At 45.9% G+C, this 17,573-nt stretch overlaps 2 protein-coding genes across 2 annotated transcripts; both read right to left on the bottom strand.

Moving 5' to 3' along the window:
- Positions 1-9,309: 9,309 nt before the first annotated feature.
- On the bottom strand, positions 9,310-10,593 carry LOC127296186 (uncharacterized). Its single transcript, XM_051326219.2, has 2 exons — positions 10,081-10,593; positions 9,310-9,997 (listed from the first exon to the last, which is right to left on the bottom strand). Exons 1-2 carry the CDS (start codon positions 10,374-10,376, stop codon positions 9,688-9,690), a joined length of 606 nt encoding a protein of 201 aa, XP_051182179.1. The 5' UTR covers positions 10,377-10,593; the 3' UTR covers positions 9,310-9,687.
- Positions 10,594-15,673: 5,080 nt separating this feature from the next.
- On the bottom strand, positions 15,674-16,666 carry LOC127296187 (uncharacterized). The gene is made up of 2 exons (XM_051326220.2): positions 16,271-16,666; positions 15,674-16,182 (listed from the first exon to the last, which is right to left on the bottom strand). The coding sequence occupies exons 1-2, from the start codon at positions 16,558-16,560 to the stop codon at positions 15,879-15,881; spliced, it is 594 nt and encodes a 197-aa protein (XP_051182180.1). The 5' UTR covers positions 16,561-16,666; the 3' UTR covers positions 15,674-15,878.
- Between the last annotated feature and the right edge of the window lie 907 nt (positions 16,667-17,573).

Genomic DNA, 17,573 nt, shown 5'->3' with positions numbered 1-17,573 from the left:
TTGTATTCATTACTCTTCCACCAGAAACGTGTCGCCTGATCTTTTATTGATTGCTCTGCCAGTCATATCGCTGAATCGTGCGGAGGAGAACAAGCGGGTTCACGAGCGTGTACACGCGCTGACCCAGTTGTCGTCAGCCGAAGAAATTTTTTTGCGGGAGCAGTCGAAGGCGTCGGCTGTTGCACAGTTTCAGGATCGGGTCCAACAGGTTCACCACTTCTTCGACAAGTGCTACAAAGCCTTGAGGGTAGTTTGGAGGACAATGTTTCCCTTGAACAGAGTTCCCCCCACACTATTAACTTTGATGTCGGAGTTTGGGAATACCAAGAAGATTCGGGACTTGGTGCGAGCTCAGGTCTTTGCAGGGGCCAGATTTACGCTTGCTCTTGTACTTGCGCGTTATCCTTCGTCGAATTTACTGTCCATTGCCAATGCAACTGGTGACTTGGAGGCGCTGTATCCGAAGGTTTTACTTCCTGCCAATATGATTGTCGACAAGCTGGAGAAGGACTCGAAGCACCTGAAGGGAAAGACACTCCGCAAGGGTGATTTCAGGAATTAAGGTTGTTTGTATAGATGTTATAATTACTTGATCCAAGTGTTAGGATCGTTTATTATTTGGTAGACACATGTATATGTATTTTTACCACGTTGATGCCGTTGGCAAATTTTGAAGGAGCAAATCTTAATTGCTCGTTTTAGTCGTGTGTTTATTTCGTTGGTCGGCAAAACTTTTGAGTGATCAGCTCGTGTTGCGGGTTTTGCTAATCCCGTTGTATGCGCAACTTTGCCTTCAACCGATGTATGCTTCGACAGCCACTCCCGAATTATTCGGGTGTAATGACTGCCGGTGAACCCGTTGTTCCTTGATATTTCCATAAGCAAAATATCGAACGTGGGTTATGTTGATGTGTACTTCTGGACTCTTTGCTATTTACGGCGCTCGTAGAGGCATCTATAGCAGAGGGAAGGGTTAATGTCCTTGTTTATTCTGCATCCTGTAGCACTCGTAGAGGCATTTTTCGGAGCACGATCCTTTGCCGCGTACTGTGTTGGACCATCGTTTACCAAGATTTACAAAGATGCGGTTTAGGTGCTCCGGTCAACTGCAAAGCTTTTCAGGGAATCGAAACTTGAGTTCTTATTAATAAAAAAACGTTGGACTAAAGGGCGAAAAAAGGGAAAGCCCTGTTTGAAAGGAAAATAAAACTAAATGCTAGTAGATTGCTTAAGTATTGAAGGGGTTCTTCTCATCTTCTGGCTTGGTCACTGTGTTGGTGTTTTTTGAAGCGCCGTCGACTTCGCCAGGGATCTGGGCAGCGATTGTCAGTGTCTTGCTGCCTCCTATATCTTCTGCATCGTCAACTGCCGAAGCTTTTGCTGCCAAAACTTGGGCTGCCGAAGTTTGTACTGCCGAAGCTTCAAGGGCGGGGTCAGCAGACTTCTTCTTTGCCCCTCTAACGCGTTCTTCTTCCTTAATACTGCGTGACGAGGTCTTCGGCGGAAGGTCAGCAATTTCCTGCCTCGGGCCAAACTTAGCAGCAATCCTCTGAAAGTCCCGATCACAATTGTCCGAGCGTGAAAAAATTCCATAGACTGTAATGTTTGTCCCATTGTTCCCAGGCATTTTCAGCTTGAGGTATGCGTAGTGCGGTACAGCCATGAACTTGGCATAAGCTGGTCTCCCGAGTATAGCGTGATACTGCGACTCCCAGTTCACGACTTCGAACTCGATCTTCTCCTTCCTGAAATTGTCGGGTGTACCAAAGACGACGTTCAGGTACGCTTTGCCAAGAGAGTACGCTGGCAAAGTAGGGAGGATCCCATGGAAGCGGGTGTCTGATTCTTCTAGCATTCTCATGGTGATCCCCATACTTTGGATTGTGTCAAGGAATATCAAATTGAGTCCACTTCCTCCGTCCATGAAGACTTTGCTCATCTTGAATCCTCCTATCTGTGCTTCGACCACTAGGGCAGCATGTCCTAGTTTTGGTATAGTCATCGGGTGATCCGCTCGGCTGAACGTGATGTTCTGAGACGACCACTCGACATACTCAGGGATGTTCGCCATGATGCTTTCTGCCAGGTTGATTTCTCGGGTGAGCTTCTTTATTTCTCTCCTTGAAACGCCTGCCCTGTGGATCATACTCATCTGCCCACGTGGTGGTGGAAACGCCTCGTTGGGTTGATGAGGTTGAGCTTGCTGGACCTGGTGTTGCGGTGGGGGTGGTGGTGGTGGTGGTGGTGGATGCTGTTGCTGGCCTGCCTGCTGGATGAGTTTATGCATATCGATGAACTGCCGACAGTCCCTGAGCAGGTGGCTAGACTTTATTTTACCATCCTTGGAATCGGTATATGAATGCAGGTAGCAGGGGGCGTTGATCTGCTCAGCGTAGGGTAGTTTGGGGGTTCTCTGTTGTCGTGGTTTATAGTTGCCACGGTTCCCAGAGTTGTTCCGATTACCGTCCTGTCGATCATCTCGCCTGTCATCGTACCGATCGTCCTGCCGATCAGAGTAGCCTGCGGCCACCAAGTTGTTGTCGTCATAGCTGCGGTTCTTCCTTCTCTTGTTGCGATCCCTTCGACCACCCGAATCATGCTTCGGCTGGTCATCTTCTTCGTCATCGCTGCGCTGTCGTGGCTTTCGAACGTTGTCTTTACCATCGGCCCAGCTGTTGGCGATTTCCATTAACTTGGTTATGGTTTTCAGCTTCTTGCGTCCAAGTTCTTCTATATAGCTTTCACGTCGGATGCCATCACTGAAGGCGTCGATTGCTCTGTCGACAGATACGTCTTCCGCAGCGTTCAGGAGCTTGGTGAATCTCCCGATGTATGCGCGCATCGACTCCTTCTGCTTTTGCTGACAATGCCGTAACTCTTCAATCCCGACAGGCCTTTTGTAGGTTGCTTGGAAGTTGGCGACGAAGGCTTCCACTAGGTCGTCCCATGACTTGATGGAACCCTTCGGCAGACCTCTTAGCCAGGCTCGCGCTGAGTCCTTTAAGTAAAGCTGCAGGCACTGCATTTCTGCTATCTGGTTCCCTTTTTGCAGAATCACTGTCTGTAGATAATCCTCTATCCAGGATCTCGGCTCCTGCTGCCCATCGTACTTGGCGGCATCGGTAGGGGTGGGTTTGAACTTTTTGGGTGGCATCGCCTCCCGAATTTTGTAGCTTAAACAATCGGCTCCCCTAAGCTCGCCGTCGTTCTCCTGGGTCTCATCCGAAGAATCGCTGTCGTGTTCCTCTCTGGCGGCGCGTCGCCGCCTTGCTTTGTCGATCCTACTCTGAGTAATTTCATCCCGAGCGTCTCTCGCGTGGTGTTTTGAGCCACTAGCTTGCAACATAGTCTTGTCCTTTCTTGGGACCAGATTGTCTCCCAATATCGCGAGACTTTCTAGGGCGCCTCGGTGGGCTTGAGCCATGGAACCTTCAGGGCGCTGATTGATGAGATATGCAGCGAGATTGGCGGTCGCTCCCGCGACGGTCTTTGGTCGTGGCATGCCCGCGGTGTCTGTGGTCATGAAGGACTTGGTCAAATTCGATGTTATTTCTCTAGCATCGTCTTCCGAGAGTCTGGACATTCTTGATCGATGTTTGCCTCCTCCGTGATTGCTTTGAGAGGCGCTTCCCTGCGAGCCCCTTCGTCGCTCGCTGGATCGGTCTGCCGCAGATAGGCGTCTCTCGAGGGTGGCTTGCTCCTTGGATAATCGCTCCCGATTTTTCTCCAATATGGAGCGGTAAGCATTGAGAGTGCCAACCGTGGTTCCCGCCGGAAGTGGCGTGTTGTTAAGCACGGCTGCCTTGGCTGCTGCCCACTCCTCCTCTGGCCCTCTGCGATGGTGTGGTCGCTGTTGCTGTTGCTGGCGCTGTTCTCAAAACTAGCTCGCATGCTGGATCGGGGGGTGCGGTCTCCATCTCCCCTGTTAGCAACATAAACTTGGAGGGGCGCCACTCTTCGGGTGTTTCCTTGGGTGATGCTGTCGATGCTGTCCTCTCCCGATGAATAGTGGGCATTGCAGATGAACGGCGTGTCGCTCGACCCCAGCCCGTGCCTGGTGTCGCAGTTCATGCAGTAGTACGAGGTTAGCTCCGAGGATGCGGGATCATCGGATCCGACCGACATGGAGGATGCTGAACGGGGAGTCGAAGGCGCGAGCGAACTCGACGGGCTTGTCAGGCCAACCGAAAGGTCGAGTGATGACGATGCGCTTGGACTCGTCGATCTGGAGATGGGAGATTCCAGCAGCCGAAGGATTCCTTCCGAGTTGACGTTGTAGTGGACGCTCCCGAAGGTCATCTCCATGTTGCCTTGTAGATCGGAGAAAGTCGAGCGAGACGAGTCGCTATGTGGGGTGAATTCATAGGAGCCTAAACGGATCGGGCTTCCCAGATGAGGCGATGACGGTGTTGATGAAGCTGCCGATGACATGACGGGTTCAGCCGATGTCCGATCTTGTGCCGACAGGGTTCCCACAGACGGCGCCGATTGTCGAGGGTACTCCTCGGCAATGCCCTCCGTTTGGGGCTTAGGGTTAGCGGAATCCTGCAAGCTGACACGAGACATCGGTTCACAGACAAGCGGGGAGAGCGATTTACCCAGGTTTGGGGCCCTCGATGAGGTAAAACCCTTACGTCCTGCCTGTCTGTTCTTGATTATGATGATAATGGGTTACAATGGGGTGCCGAATAGTTCGGCTGAGATCTCGTCGAGAGGCTAAGTACTATGGTGACCTAGCTCTGGACCTTCTGGTGGCTAGTATTGCTACGATTGATTCTGTCTCTCGGCAGCCCCTCTCTTGGCCTTTATATAGGAGGCCAGGTCCCAAGAGGTCTAACCGAGTACGACTAGGTTTACAGTAGTTTTAGATCTAATCTTTCCTTGTTCGGCTGCCTCCTTGTCTTGCCCGTCAAGGATTCCACTGGCGCACCGTCCAGGTGGCCCATCTTGCCTCCAGGTGTCTTCATGGGCCTCCAATTAGCCAATACGGGATACGGCAATGTCGGTTACCCGAAGGGTAATGCCCACGTCAGTCGGTTCGTAACTTCAATTCGCGAAGTCCTTCACGATCGTGTGTGAAGAAACCTTCCGCTTGCAGCTTTCCAAGGCGTAGGCACGCTTCCTTCTATTTCTTTTGTATTTTTGTTCCTATATAAATACTGGTTTATATAAAAATTTGGGGCCCCCAAAATTATGGGGCCCTGTGCAAGGTGCACATCCAGCACATGTGGCCGCCCGGGCCTGACGGGGAGGCGCACTTAGATTGATTCACAACATATCGGTGTAAACCTAGTTCTATCCTAGGAACTCAACGACTTTGAGCATCCAAGCAATAACATCGGACCACCTTGTTTATCTGATAAGCCGACGAAATCACCAGCACTCCTATTTCCCTTAAACCCAAGTCCATAACCATGGACATTGCCGAGGTCACCCCTCGTCGGTAGTTCCACCTCCATAGACCTTCATCACCACTACCACGTCATTGAACGGAGAAGAGAAGGAAGAGGAGGAGAAGGAGCACACTCCAGCACTGTAGGCGCCGACCCTAAGCCGTGCACACCGCCATGATCACCATTTCCATCAACGCCCCATCTGTCCCTCCATAGTTTGTGTAACTGTAAGATTGAATATGGTTGTGATCTCTATAATATATTCATCTCTATTTTGTTACTCATCCATGTGTGAGTGGTTTACTCAGTTCAAGGTTGAGGTATGATCTAGTGCGCTAACTTAGAATGTGTTGCGATCTTGTATTCATGTACATGAGTTGACTTCCAAAGATGAGTTCACGGGATCCTTTGGTCCGGAACTGTACTTTTACCTTGCGAGTGACAAGCGATAATTATGTATAGTGCACACAGTGTGACAACCCGGTAATCAAGTGGGCAATGTTTATCTATCTAAGTAATCTCTTGTAAATAATGGATCACGTATATTCGCCCATCTAGTACTAGTGAGAGCAAAGCCAAAAAACCACCTCTTACACCCATATTGGTTTACTTTTAGTTTTAGTTTAACTTACCTTGTTTTATTACTGTTCTTATTCAGATCAAGTTTAAACATTCCAGTTGATTACATTAGTTCTATAACAACTTATAGAATAGGCTATTTCTAAACCATGTTTTTGGTGGGAACTTGCGTGCATGGACACCGCGGATGCGGGGCTGTGTAGTGTCTATTCTCAAAACTCCTATGTGTCATTCTTTTAATAAATGGTTGCTGATGTTATGTACTGCAATAGTGATGTTTTGGTGCAGAAAACCGAGGCATTACCTAATGGCCGTGGTCCATGGCTGGTGCACCCGATTTGGTCGAGACAATGCTTGCAAGAAGGTGGATGCGGAGGATATCTGAAATGGAAGTAGCAAATGAAGTGAGTAGATATATGGTTCGTGGTGGGACCCATCTCCACTTATATGTGCAAGTGTGGAGGGATATGAGAATAGAGGACTAAGAGTGTGGGTTGGAGGAGCTAGACTTACCTGGCCCACCACTCATTTGTGTTGCGTTGGAAAAGACATGGATTGGGTCTAGGTTGTGCTCTAGGACTAGGACCACACAGAACTGATGCCTATGGAGGGCACGATGGTTGCAACCCGCAAGGCCGTGCCAGTTTCTAGTCTCTGCAAGATCCATAGGCGATGCAATGATGTTTGTCGTGAGCTTGAACACTGCTGTTTGAGAGGGGATGCCGGAAGGCGCACCTAACCGGCCAGGAAGCATGGCCCTAGAGCGGCGCTCGCCATAGAGACCGACACCATCTTCGTTGAATGGGGAGGGAAGTGATCTTGGGTCATGGCTGGATGCACCAGATCCAAATCTGATACCAGTGCAATACGTGGAAGCGAGAGACCACCAAAAATTGATGGGTGGCCTCTTGGCACAAAGGTTGCACGCTGTTGCCATTTGGATGGGCGGACAAAGCACCAGGTACCGTCAAAGAAGTCTTGCAACAAGATTTGAGAGAGGGTAACCCTAGGTGCACCTCCGAGGGAAAATGTCGAGCTATTTGATATGATGCATCAACAAGATTTGAGAGAGGGTAACCCTAGGTACCTTCTCCAAGCATTTCTCATCTTCCACGTCTGCCAGCACCAAAGCGGAAACCCAGAGCTTTGCATGGCTCCAACAACGGAGAAGTGTGTTTGTGTGTATGTGTGTGTGTGTGTGTGTGATGCCTGTAAAATGCATATATGAACTGTGTTCTTTATCATATTGAATTCCCACATATTTGCAACATGTATGATGATGATACCATGTTTACATTGATTTATGGGGATTTACCAATGATCCCCTTTATTTGGTTTATAACCCTGCAGAACAGGGAAACCTTGTTTAGCGTATTTTCACTTCGAGGGACCTATACAGAGTCAAATTGACCTAGGAGTTTTGGAGCATCATTTTTCCATCTGGAGGAACACAATGGACTTTTGAAGCACACCAGGAGAGGCCCGAGGGGCAAACGAGGCCAGGTGGCGCGGCCAGACTTCTGGGCCGCGCCACCCACCTCTGTTCAGCCCTCGAGCTCCCGTTTGCCCTAATTCTTTCACGAGCCGACTTGTTTTGCCCTAAAAACCCCTATATATGGATCCGAAGAGTTCTTGGGAGGAGAGGACCGCAGAAAGACAGAAACACCAAAATGGAGGCTGTTGTAGAGAAGATTTGAGGTGGGGGACTCCGCCAGGATCACCACCGGAGGGATCTCCACATTCTCCAACATCTTCATCACCATCACCATGATCAAGAGGGAGTAGTCCACCTCTGTACTACGAGTTTGCGGTAGTATCTTGATCTATTTCTCACATGTTCTTCATAGAACTTAGTGCCATATGAGTTGCCTATCATGATTATGGCCATATTTGTAATATTTATGTGGTGGCTCCTTGTTCTATAATATTGTTATATCAGATCAGATCTTATTATATTTGTGAGATATATTGGTAGATACATATTATGTACCCCGTGCTTAAGTTTATGTTCTGATCCAACATCTATATATGCAAGAGCGTGTGTTGGGTGATGTGTGTGTTAGATGGAGTAGCAGTGTTTTAGTGGTTGGATAGTGACAATATGTTCAAGAGCTATTATGGCTTTGCCTTTCCTTTGCTACCTCATTAGGGATAAAGTGAATGCATGTGATATGTTCATCATGTGACAGTAATTATGATCTTGTTTGTTCAAGGTAGCATATTTGATACTCAAACTTCATGTCAAAGTATTTATTGCTATGCTCTATTAATTCTTAATACAAGATTGATGGAGTTTCATTCTTGTGGAGCATAAGAGAGGTGTGTTGCATCATCTCTATGTTAGGACGTGATGCCTATATTGATTCTGATCTTATATATAATATTATTTGTACCTTCATATCTCATTGATGAATTGTTTTTTGTCCACCACAACTTTACGAGAGAATAGTCAAGTGAACCCATGAACCCCGGCCCAAATTTTATCATAAGCAACACCTTTATATTGCATTTACCTTGTTTTCTATTTGTTGAACTATTTTTTTCCAAAAATACAAAAATATTTATCTTTCTTATTTGCATCCAAAGCACCAAAAATAATCAATCTCTTTACAGTTTTCTACTTAGTTATTTCATCTAGTTTAGTTTACTACTTATTTTATTATTACTTTTGATATTTAATTACGTGCAACCTTGTGTTTGACAACCACAAAGTGGATTTGGGGACACAAGGCATTTACTTTACTTGCAGGGTTGCTTGAAAAACAATTTATTTCCTGTGTTTCAAACTTTGTTCTTCATAGTTAGAAAAATAACTGGTACTTTCCTTAGAGTTCAAACCATAAAATACATTGATGAAAAACAAGATAAAACACCAAATATGTTTATTATGAATCATGATGTTTCATTGTGAATCATGATATTTCATTGTGTTTTGAAAATGATGTTTTAAATTGTTAATATTTAGCTTGTTTAAAAGATATCAACGAAATAAAAATATGGATTAGAAGAGATTTTTATTTTTATATTTATTCCAACACATATAACGAATGCAAATATGTGCATGCAAAAAAAGTTCAATAATAGATGAGAGAGAGTGGTGGTGGTGAAGTACCACATGCAATCAATGGTGCATGCATGCACCATAGGTCCGGTGCATGGGACAACTCCATTTTTCGAGGTCTTCTTCATCTTCTCCATATCTTCTATCCGAAAAATCTGAATCACTTTATGTTATCTATAAAACATCGCCACCAGACATTGCATCAGCACCGAGAACCGGAAGCCAGTGAGCTTGGTGCATTAGTGTCTATACACAATTTTAATATTTTTCATTAATTTGTTCTGCTTCAGAGTTGGCCCGACTTTTTTTTAAAGTCGTCCTTCATAACCGCTTCCATTGTGCTGCCATCTGATCGTGTTGATCGCGTACCACACCGACCATAAATTTACAATTGGGAATTACTACAACACATTAATTTTTTTACTTGCATAAAGTTGTTAATGATATTTTCTATAACAAACAACACATGTACTCAAATGAATAGACGAATAGTTAAAGTTAAAACACCCAAGAGGACTCGACATGCATTGGGACATTGGGACCGAGGGTGTGCTATATACTAATGGGCTCCGGACTCGACAGTCTAGTTTTTTAGCGATGACCAAATTTTGCTGTGGTTGCAGGAATGGCGGAATGGGCTGGACGTGGGATCCGTCAACTGGTTGAATTAGTTGCTGTGGTTGCAGGAATAGAGCGGAGCACTTGAACGATGCGCTTGCGGTGCTCGGGACGGAAGTAGATGACGACCCAGAAGAAAGCGAGGCTGCCGGCCCAGAAGATGATGTCGATGTGCAGCTTGGTCCGGTTCCCGGACAAGACGAAGGTGAGGAGGAGGCTGGAGTAGGCGACCACGAAGGACCACCGCACGTGCCACGAGTCCACCGCTATCCCCACCAGTAGGCTCATCGTCATCAACATGGAGCTGATCAACCCCGTCCAGCTCGCCACCATGAACATCCAGTATCTACAAGCGCCATCATGAAAATCGTGATGCCCACACCCCACCAGCCGATCTATCGATCGATCGAACGGTACGCACGCACGTACCTGGCGTTCTGCAGGTCGCGCATGATGGGGTCGCCGGCGCGGTACAGCATCTTGCCGTCCTGCATCTGGGTCTCCTGCCAGTACCCGCCGGGGAGACTGGTGCCGATCTGGTACGAGAGCGTGGTGATCAGCGTGGCCACCACCAGCAGCGTGTTGGCGTCGTGGCTGGCCCATGGGTTCGGCCGGTGCCAGCCGATGCGCTGCTGGTTCACGGCCGTGCTCTCGGCTGCTTGGTGGCCCATCTCCAAGTCGACCACCGGACTCTCCGGGCCTGGGTGAACTGGCTGGTGATCCATGCTCAACACCGAGGCGAGGAGGGATCTCGATTCTCGAAGACGACGACAATGCGGTGTACCTCCTTGTGGCGACTTGGACTGAGATGTGTGAGTGGTCCAGTTAAGTTGCGGACGCTGGTTACCGATTGAGGGAGTGAGAGAGCACGATGTCCAGGGAATATATGGACTACCAGCTCTCCGCGCTTCTCCAGCTCCAGGTCAAGTCAATGTAGCTTTGTCCCGTAGAGCGCAAACCGTGTCGTTCGCGAACTGCCTCTTATAGAACTCTCCTAGAGGTGTTTTTTTTAGTGAAAGTTTACTAGTGGTCTATCGAGCACAAAGAAAAGTATTGTGTTTCTTTGTGGCGCGCGAGCGTGTGGAAGGGTTCAATGGAGGTACAATGCGAAGCCACTATGCATGGAAGTACATGACTGAGTCTGCAATAATCTGTACTCGGGTTCCAAGAGCAGTTGGGAGTAAAAGGTGATCTCCTAATAATCGTGTCTCAGCAGTACAATTTAACTTCTCATCAGCAGTAACAGTAAACCGGTACATCCACCAGTGCAGTAGTGCTGGCCGGGGCTCGATCGTTGAAGAGAGTGGATCGACCAGACCGCGTTTGTCTGCTCGCACGTCAGAACCTTACCCTTGCCTGCCCGAGTGCGACCGAATCCTTAACTGAGTAGTAGAATTAAGAACTAATAACTCAGTTAAGAATGTCGCATCGAGTTGACAACGCGTACGCAACTAATCATTCCCAGGATGCATGATGTACGTGAGATGATATATCAGGTGACGTGTTGGCCGGTGATCGAATATATAATCTGTACGTAGTACCTTCCAAAAGGGTTTTGCACGTATGGATAATAATCGTGTCTCACTAGTACAATTACTGTTTAAAAACACACTACTGGCACAAAAATACCTCCACTAGGCATTGCATCAGCACCAAGAACTGGAAGCTACTATGCTTGGTGTTTACGAAATTTTTGAAACGGAGGTAAAAAAAAAATTAACAGGAGAGGTCCCGAAGGACCTAGGGCTTCATTTCTTCAGCGGTGGAGTACATTTTGCAGATAAGGCCGAAAGAAAAATAAAAAGTACAAGCTGACCCTTACAAATTGCACTGGGGACCTTGAAATAAAACCAGAAAAAGCGATCAGGTCCATCTCCTTCTTCACCGCGCCATAGCTCGCCGGAGTCAACCTCTACGGCGCCGGGGACGAAACCACTTGGGGCGCAGAGGTGGGAGACAAATCCGGCGAAACTGGCCGAAGGCCTCCGAACTGGAAGGAATGCTTGGAGGTTGCTGATGCCTTGAGGACAGCCTAACACCGTCGCACGAGGGTGGAGGGGCCACCCTTCGGCCATGAAATACGACGACAGAGGCACCGTGGAAGTCCTCCGACGAGAAGCCATGATGCTCCCCTGCTGCATATGCGGGAACCAGCCACAGGCAGAAAGTAGCCAACCCTCTTCTCTCTCACCACCATGATGAACAGAGAGGAGGAGGCCACCGCTGCATCGCCGATTACCAGATCCACGAGAAACAGCCTTATTTACGGAGATCTTCATCTCCCTCCACCGCCACACCTTTGGCTCCGACCGCCGAAGCTCCATGAGGTCGAGGAAGAAGATGATGCAGTGCCAGATCCGCAGCTCGGATCCGCCACCTCTCTCCTGGCATCAACGCCATACGCCACATAGGACCATAAAGTAAACCTAATACTACTAATATCTACTTCGGCGCCTTCTCCTCTCCATCTCCGGCCGGCTATTCCGGCGGAGAGGAGGAAGGAGCGGCCCGGTGAGGAGGGAGAAGAGGACATGTACTGTAGCGAGCTCAGAGCGCGTTGGGGGGGGGGGGGAGGGGGGCGATGCTCGGAGGCAAATTAATGATATTTTATTGTGAACCAAGACGTTTCATTGTGTTTCAATATTAAGGTTTTGATTTTTAACTTTTTTAGCTTGTTCAAAAGATATCAGCAAAATAAAGACACATGTTAAAATAATATTAATTTGATATTTATTCCACATATAATCAATTTAAATATGTGCATGCAAAATAAAAAAATGAGCACTAATAGATGAGTGAGAGAGAGAGAGAGAGAGAGAGAGAGAGAGAGAGAGAGAGAGAGAGAGAGAGAGAGAGAGAGAGAGAGAGAGAGAGAGATTGTACCACACGCATCCAAAAAAATATCCTATATTTTTAAATCTCAAAGAAACTACCAAACAATCAATGGTGCATGCATGCACGGGATGTTCAGGGGATGTCCTATGCATGGGACAAGAGCATTCTCTCGTGTTCATCTTCTCCACAACTTTTATCTGAAAAATCTGAACTGCTTTCTGATGGCTACAAAAATACCAGCACCAGGCATTGCATCAACACCAATAACCGGAAGCTAGTATGGTTGGTGCTTACGATCAAAGTATTTTGCATCAATTTTTCTGCTTTAGTGTGTTCTACCATCTGATCATTTTGTACTTGAATAAAGTTTTTCATGATATTTTCTTATAACAAACAACACATGTTTTCTAACACATATGTGACGCTTCATTGTGTTTCGGAATTAAGGTTTCAAATTGTGTTATTGTTTAGCTTGTTTAAAATCAGAAAAATAAAAACACATATTAAAAAGTTTTTTATTTTGTTATTTATTACAACAAATATATCCAATTGAAACCTGTGCATGCAAAATAAAATATGTGCACTGATAGATTTGAGTGATAGTGGTGGTGTAGACATTGTACCACATGCATGCACAACTTTTCCTATTTTTAAAAATCCCAAAGCAACTAACAAACAATCAATGGTGCATGGGGCATGTGTATTTCTCTCGATCTTCGTCGTGTTCTCCATATCTTCTATCTGAAAAATCTGAACTACTTTTCGTTGGCTACAGATACACCTCTACGGCTCTACCAGGCATTGCATCGGCACCAAGAACCGGAAGCCAGTGAGCTTGGTGCTTACAATTATAGTATAAAGCATTAATGTCTCATATTTTGCATCAATTTTTTCTGCTTTAGAGTTCGTCGGGCCTTAATAAATAGTTGTCCTTCGCAACCGCTCCCATGTGTTCTACCATCTGATCATGTCAAACTCATACCGTACCAAACACAAACTTACCATTCAGAACGTACCGCGACACATTTAATTTGTACTTCAATAAAGTTTTTAATGACATTTTCTATAACAAATAACACTCATCTTATAAATCAAATGATGAGTCGTCAAAGTTAAAACAAACAAAACGAGGCCACAACATGTATTGGGACATTGAGACCAAGGGAGTGCTATAGTCCCTTATTAGCGATGACCAATACAGTGGCTGTTGGCTTGCGTGGCGCGACCGGTTTTATGTGATACATCACCTCCCAGGTGATGTATATAGTCACTATCGCATGATGCAAATTATATATCGCGATGTAAAAAAAAAAATTGGGCCATTTTTTCCATCTACATCATCTGCTGAAGCTGTTATTTTGCTCCAATGTGATGTAAATGTGGTTATTTTACATCTACATCATCTCTTGGAGATGCTCTTATGTGAACAACTTCTAATACTTGAAAATTTTGCAGTTTTTAAATCAGTTGTTCAATTCGATGATGGCTTTGAATACTAAACAAGACAAATGTTGAATATTTATTGAAAATAATTGAAAATCGACTGTGAAACCTTATAAAACTTTGAAAATTTTAATGATATGGGGTGAAATACTGTTTTGAAACAATTTATTTACTATGTTTCAAACTTTGTTCATCATATTTAGAAAATTTGTATTTTCCTTAGAGTTCAAACCATAAATATATATTAATTAAAAACAAGATGAAAAAGACTGAATATCTTTTATTCTGAACCATGACGTTTCAATGTGTTTCCATGTTAAGGTTATGATTTTTTTTTGGCTTGTTCAAAAGATATCAACAAAATAAAAACACCTGTTAAAAATATTACTTTGATATTTATTCCACATATAACCAATTCAAATATGTGCATGCAAAATCAAATATGTGCAGTAATAGATGAGATAGAGACATTGTACAACATTTTTTCGATAAGGGGCGCTTTATTGCTCAAAAAAGTTTTAAGCATTACACCCAGCCTCTGCATAACCAGGATGCACACAGCCGTTCAGAAGTCTAGGATCCATCGATATGCAATAAAAAAGGATAAAAGCCAACTACTATGACGCTCCGTTGGCTTCAATCCTCCGACTATGCAGCCCCCCATGTTGGGAAATAAACTCCGTGACCGTGTTCTCCAATCGTGTAGACACCTCCATAAAGAGGTCGCGATCCTCCAAACGCTGAAGTGGTGACCATCAACGGAGCAAAGCCGTACACCGGTAGATGACCTGCATAAGAGAAGAATTTTTGTCATTAAAAACCTTGTCGTTCCTACATAGCCACAGCGACCATGCAACCGCAATCGCTCCCACTCTGATAATAGTTTTGTACCTAGAATCCACCCCATTTAGCCAATTGCCAAAAATATTTGCAATGCTACGGGGAGGGTATAAGGTAGAACCTATCTGAATGATTGACCATATAGATCTAGCAACTCGACATTTGAAGAAAAGGTGTTTTATTGTCTCTTCCTCGTGACAGAACACACATTTCGTACATCCTTGCCAGTTGCGCTTTACAAGATTATCTTTAGTAAGAATCACATATCGACGAAGATACCATGCAAAGGAGACATTGTACCACATGCATCAAAAAAAAATCCTATATTTTTTATCTCGAAAAAACTACCAAACAATCAATAGTGCATATGCACGCACGGGATGTTCAGGGGATGTCCCAAGCATGGGGCAGGTGCATTCTCTCGTCTTCATCTTCTCCACATCTTTTATCTGAAAAATCTGAACTGCTTTCTCTTGGCTACAATAAATATCACCACTAGCCTAAAAAAATCGTCCTTCACAATGGCTCCCATGTGTTCTACCATCTGATGGTGCCGAACGTGTACCCATCGAACACAAACTTACCAACAAAAAATAGCACACCACATTAAATTTGTGTGTGAGTAAAACTTGTAATAATATTTTTATATATAACAAATAACACTTGAGGAATGGTGAAGTGTTGGATTTGCATCCCCTCCGTTCCATAAGTGGGTGGACGATCTCACCCTTGAGGAATGGTGGGCGGAGATGTTGAACAAAGCAATGACAAACCGGAAGGCTTTGGCCTCCCTAATCATGCTTGTTAGTTGGATTATTAGGAAGGAGCGAAATGCTAGAGTTTTCAACCACAAGTTCGCCCCCCTACTATACTCCTCGACATTATCAAAACCGAGGCTAAACTTTGGCTCATTGGATATTTTCATAACAAATACAGTAACACTTATATATTATAAAACAAATGATGAATGGTCAAAGTTAAAACACACACAAAACGAGGACGCAACATGTATTGGGACATTGGGACCGAGGGTGAGTTCTATAGTCCCTTATTAGGGATGACCAATAAATTAAGTATGCAATGGCCTAATGGGCTCGACGTGGGATCCATCAATGAGTTGATGTGGTTGCAGGTTTGAAGAAGCGGAGCACTCGAACGATGTACGTGCGGTGCTCCGGACGGAAGTAGATGGCGCCCCAGAAGAAGGCGAGGCTGCCCGCCCAGAGGAGGATGTCGAGGGGGAGCTTGGACCTGTTTCCCGTCACGGCGAAGGTGAGGAAGAGGCTGGAGTAGGCCACCAGGAATGACCCCCGCACCTGCCACGAGTCCACCGCTATCCCCACCAGTAGGCTCAGCGTCATCAACGTTGAGCTCACGAACCCCGCCCAGCTCGCCACCATGAACACCCAGTACCTGCCACAGAGCCCCGGAAATTGTAATACCCACAAGCCGAATGCCGATGGGATCGCCGGCGCAAGGTCGCGCATTGCAGGGTACGTACCTGGCGTTCTGCAGGTCGCGCATGATGGGGTCGCCGGCGCGGTACAACATCTTGCCGTCCTGCATCTTGGTCTCCTGCCAGTAGCCGCCGGGGAGACTGGTGCCGATCTGGTACGAGAGTGTGGTGATCAGCGTGGCCACCACCAGCAGCGTGTTGGCGTTGTTGCCGGCCCAGGGGGTCGGTTGTTGCCGGCCAAGCTGCTGCTGCTGCTGGTTCATGGCTGGGCTCTCAGCTGCTTGGTTTCCCATCTCCACGTCGCCCGCCGGAGTTTCCGTGCCTGGGTGAACCATGCTCAACACCGAGGAGGGATCTCGATTCTCAAACAGGAGGATGATTTGGCGACTTGGACGATCGAGATGTGAGTGGCTCAGTTAAGCTGTGGACCCTGGTTTCTGATCGAGGGAGTGAGATAGCCCGATATCCAGGGACTATATGGATTACCAACAAGCTCTCTGATTGTTGTCCAGGTCAAGTCAATGTCAATGTAGCTTCGTCCCGTTGAGGCAAACCGTGTCGTTAGCGAGTTGCCTGTTATAGAACTCTCCTAGGCTCCTAGTGTTCTTTTTTAGTGAAAACTCTCCTAGCTAGTTGTCTAAACCCATGCATACATCAGCAGTGATGGCCGGGGCTAAAAAAAATACCGACGAGAAGAGAGCAGGAACAGTAATAAACCGATGCATACACATCAGCAGAAGAGTAATAATGTTTTTTTTTCTTGTTCTCAAAAAAATACCGTGGACACCGGCATTACCGGTTACTGGAAATATCGGTCAAAATACCATATTAATTTTTCAAGTAAATTTTAAAATTTGTCTAAATTTTAATAAATTATTTAAATTTTGACCAAATTAGTAAATAGAAGCCGGTATTTTTTCTGTGCCTGTGAGTACCCAAAAAAAACGGTCTCCGGAGAATCTCAGAAATGCCGTCTGAGAACAAAATCATGTACTCGATCGTTCAAGAGAATGGCTCGAGCAGACCGTGTTTGTATTAGTATAAGAACTAATAGCTCAGTCAAGAATATCCATCGAGTTGACAACGCGTACGCAACTAATCATTGAGAATCCATCGAGTTGACAACGTGTCGTGTTGGCGTCCCTCAGGATCGGTAGACGACTGCACTCGATTGGCTGGTGAATTGTCTGTACTTACTAATAATCGTGTCTCAGTAGTCACTAGTACAATTGCTGTTAAAAGAAGCTACTTTCTCCTATTCATAATACTTTGCGTGCGTTTATAGGGGTAAATTTATGCGCATGTATGTGAGGATCTACGTTTGTACTGTGTTTAAAAAAAAGATGCA

Source organism: Lolium perenne, chromosome 4 (assembly GCF_019359855.2).
Source record: "Lolium perenne isolate Kyuss_39 chromosome 4, Kyuss_2.0, whole genome shotgun sequence".
Classification (NCBI taxonomy): domain Eukaryota; kingdom Viridiplantae; phylum Streptophyta; class Magnoliopsida; order Poales; family Poaceae; genus Lolium; species Lolium perenne.
Note: the sequence above shows the minus strand (reverse complement) of the source record. Positions and strands in the feature narration are given on the sequence as shown.

What these genes read in the sequence shown, in the direction of transcription:
- LOC127296186 (XM_051326219.2), bottom strand. Translation starts at nt 10,376, where the DNA reads ATGGATCACCAGCCAGTTCACCCAGGCCCGGAGAGTCCGGTGGTCGAC. An exon ending in CGCGACCTGCAGAACGCCAG is followed by an intron (nt 9,998 to 10,080) that starts GTACGTGCGTGC and finishes TGGCGCTTGTAG; the next exon opens with ATACTGGATGTTCATGGTGG.
- LOC127296187 (XM_051326220.2), bottom strand. Translation starts at nt 16,560, where the DNA reads ATGGTTCACCCAGGCACGGAAACTCCGGCGGGCGACGTGGAGATGGGA. An exon ending in CGCGACCTGCAGAACGCCAG is followed by an intron (nt 16,183 to 16,270) that starts GTACGTACCCTG and finishes GCTCTGTGGCAG; the next exon opens with GTACTGGGTGTTCATGGTGG.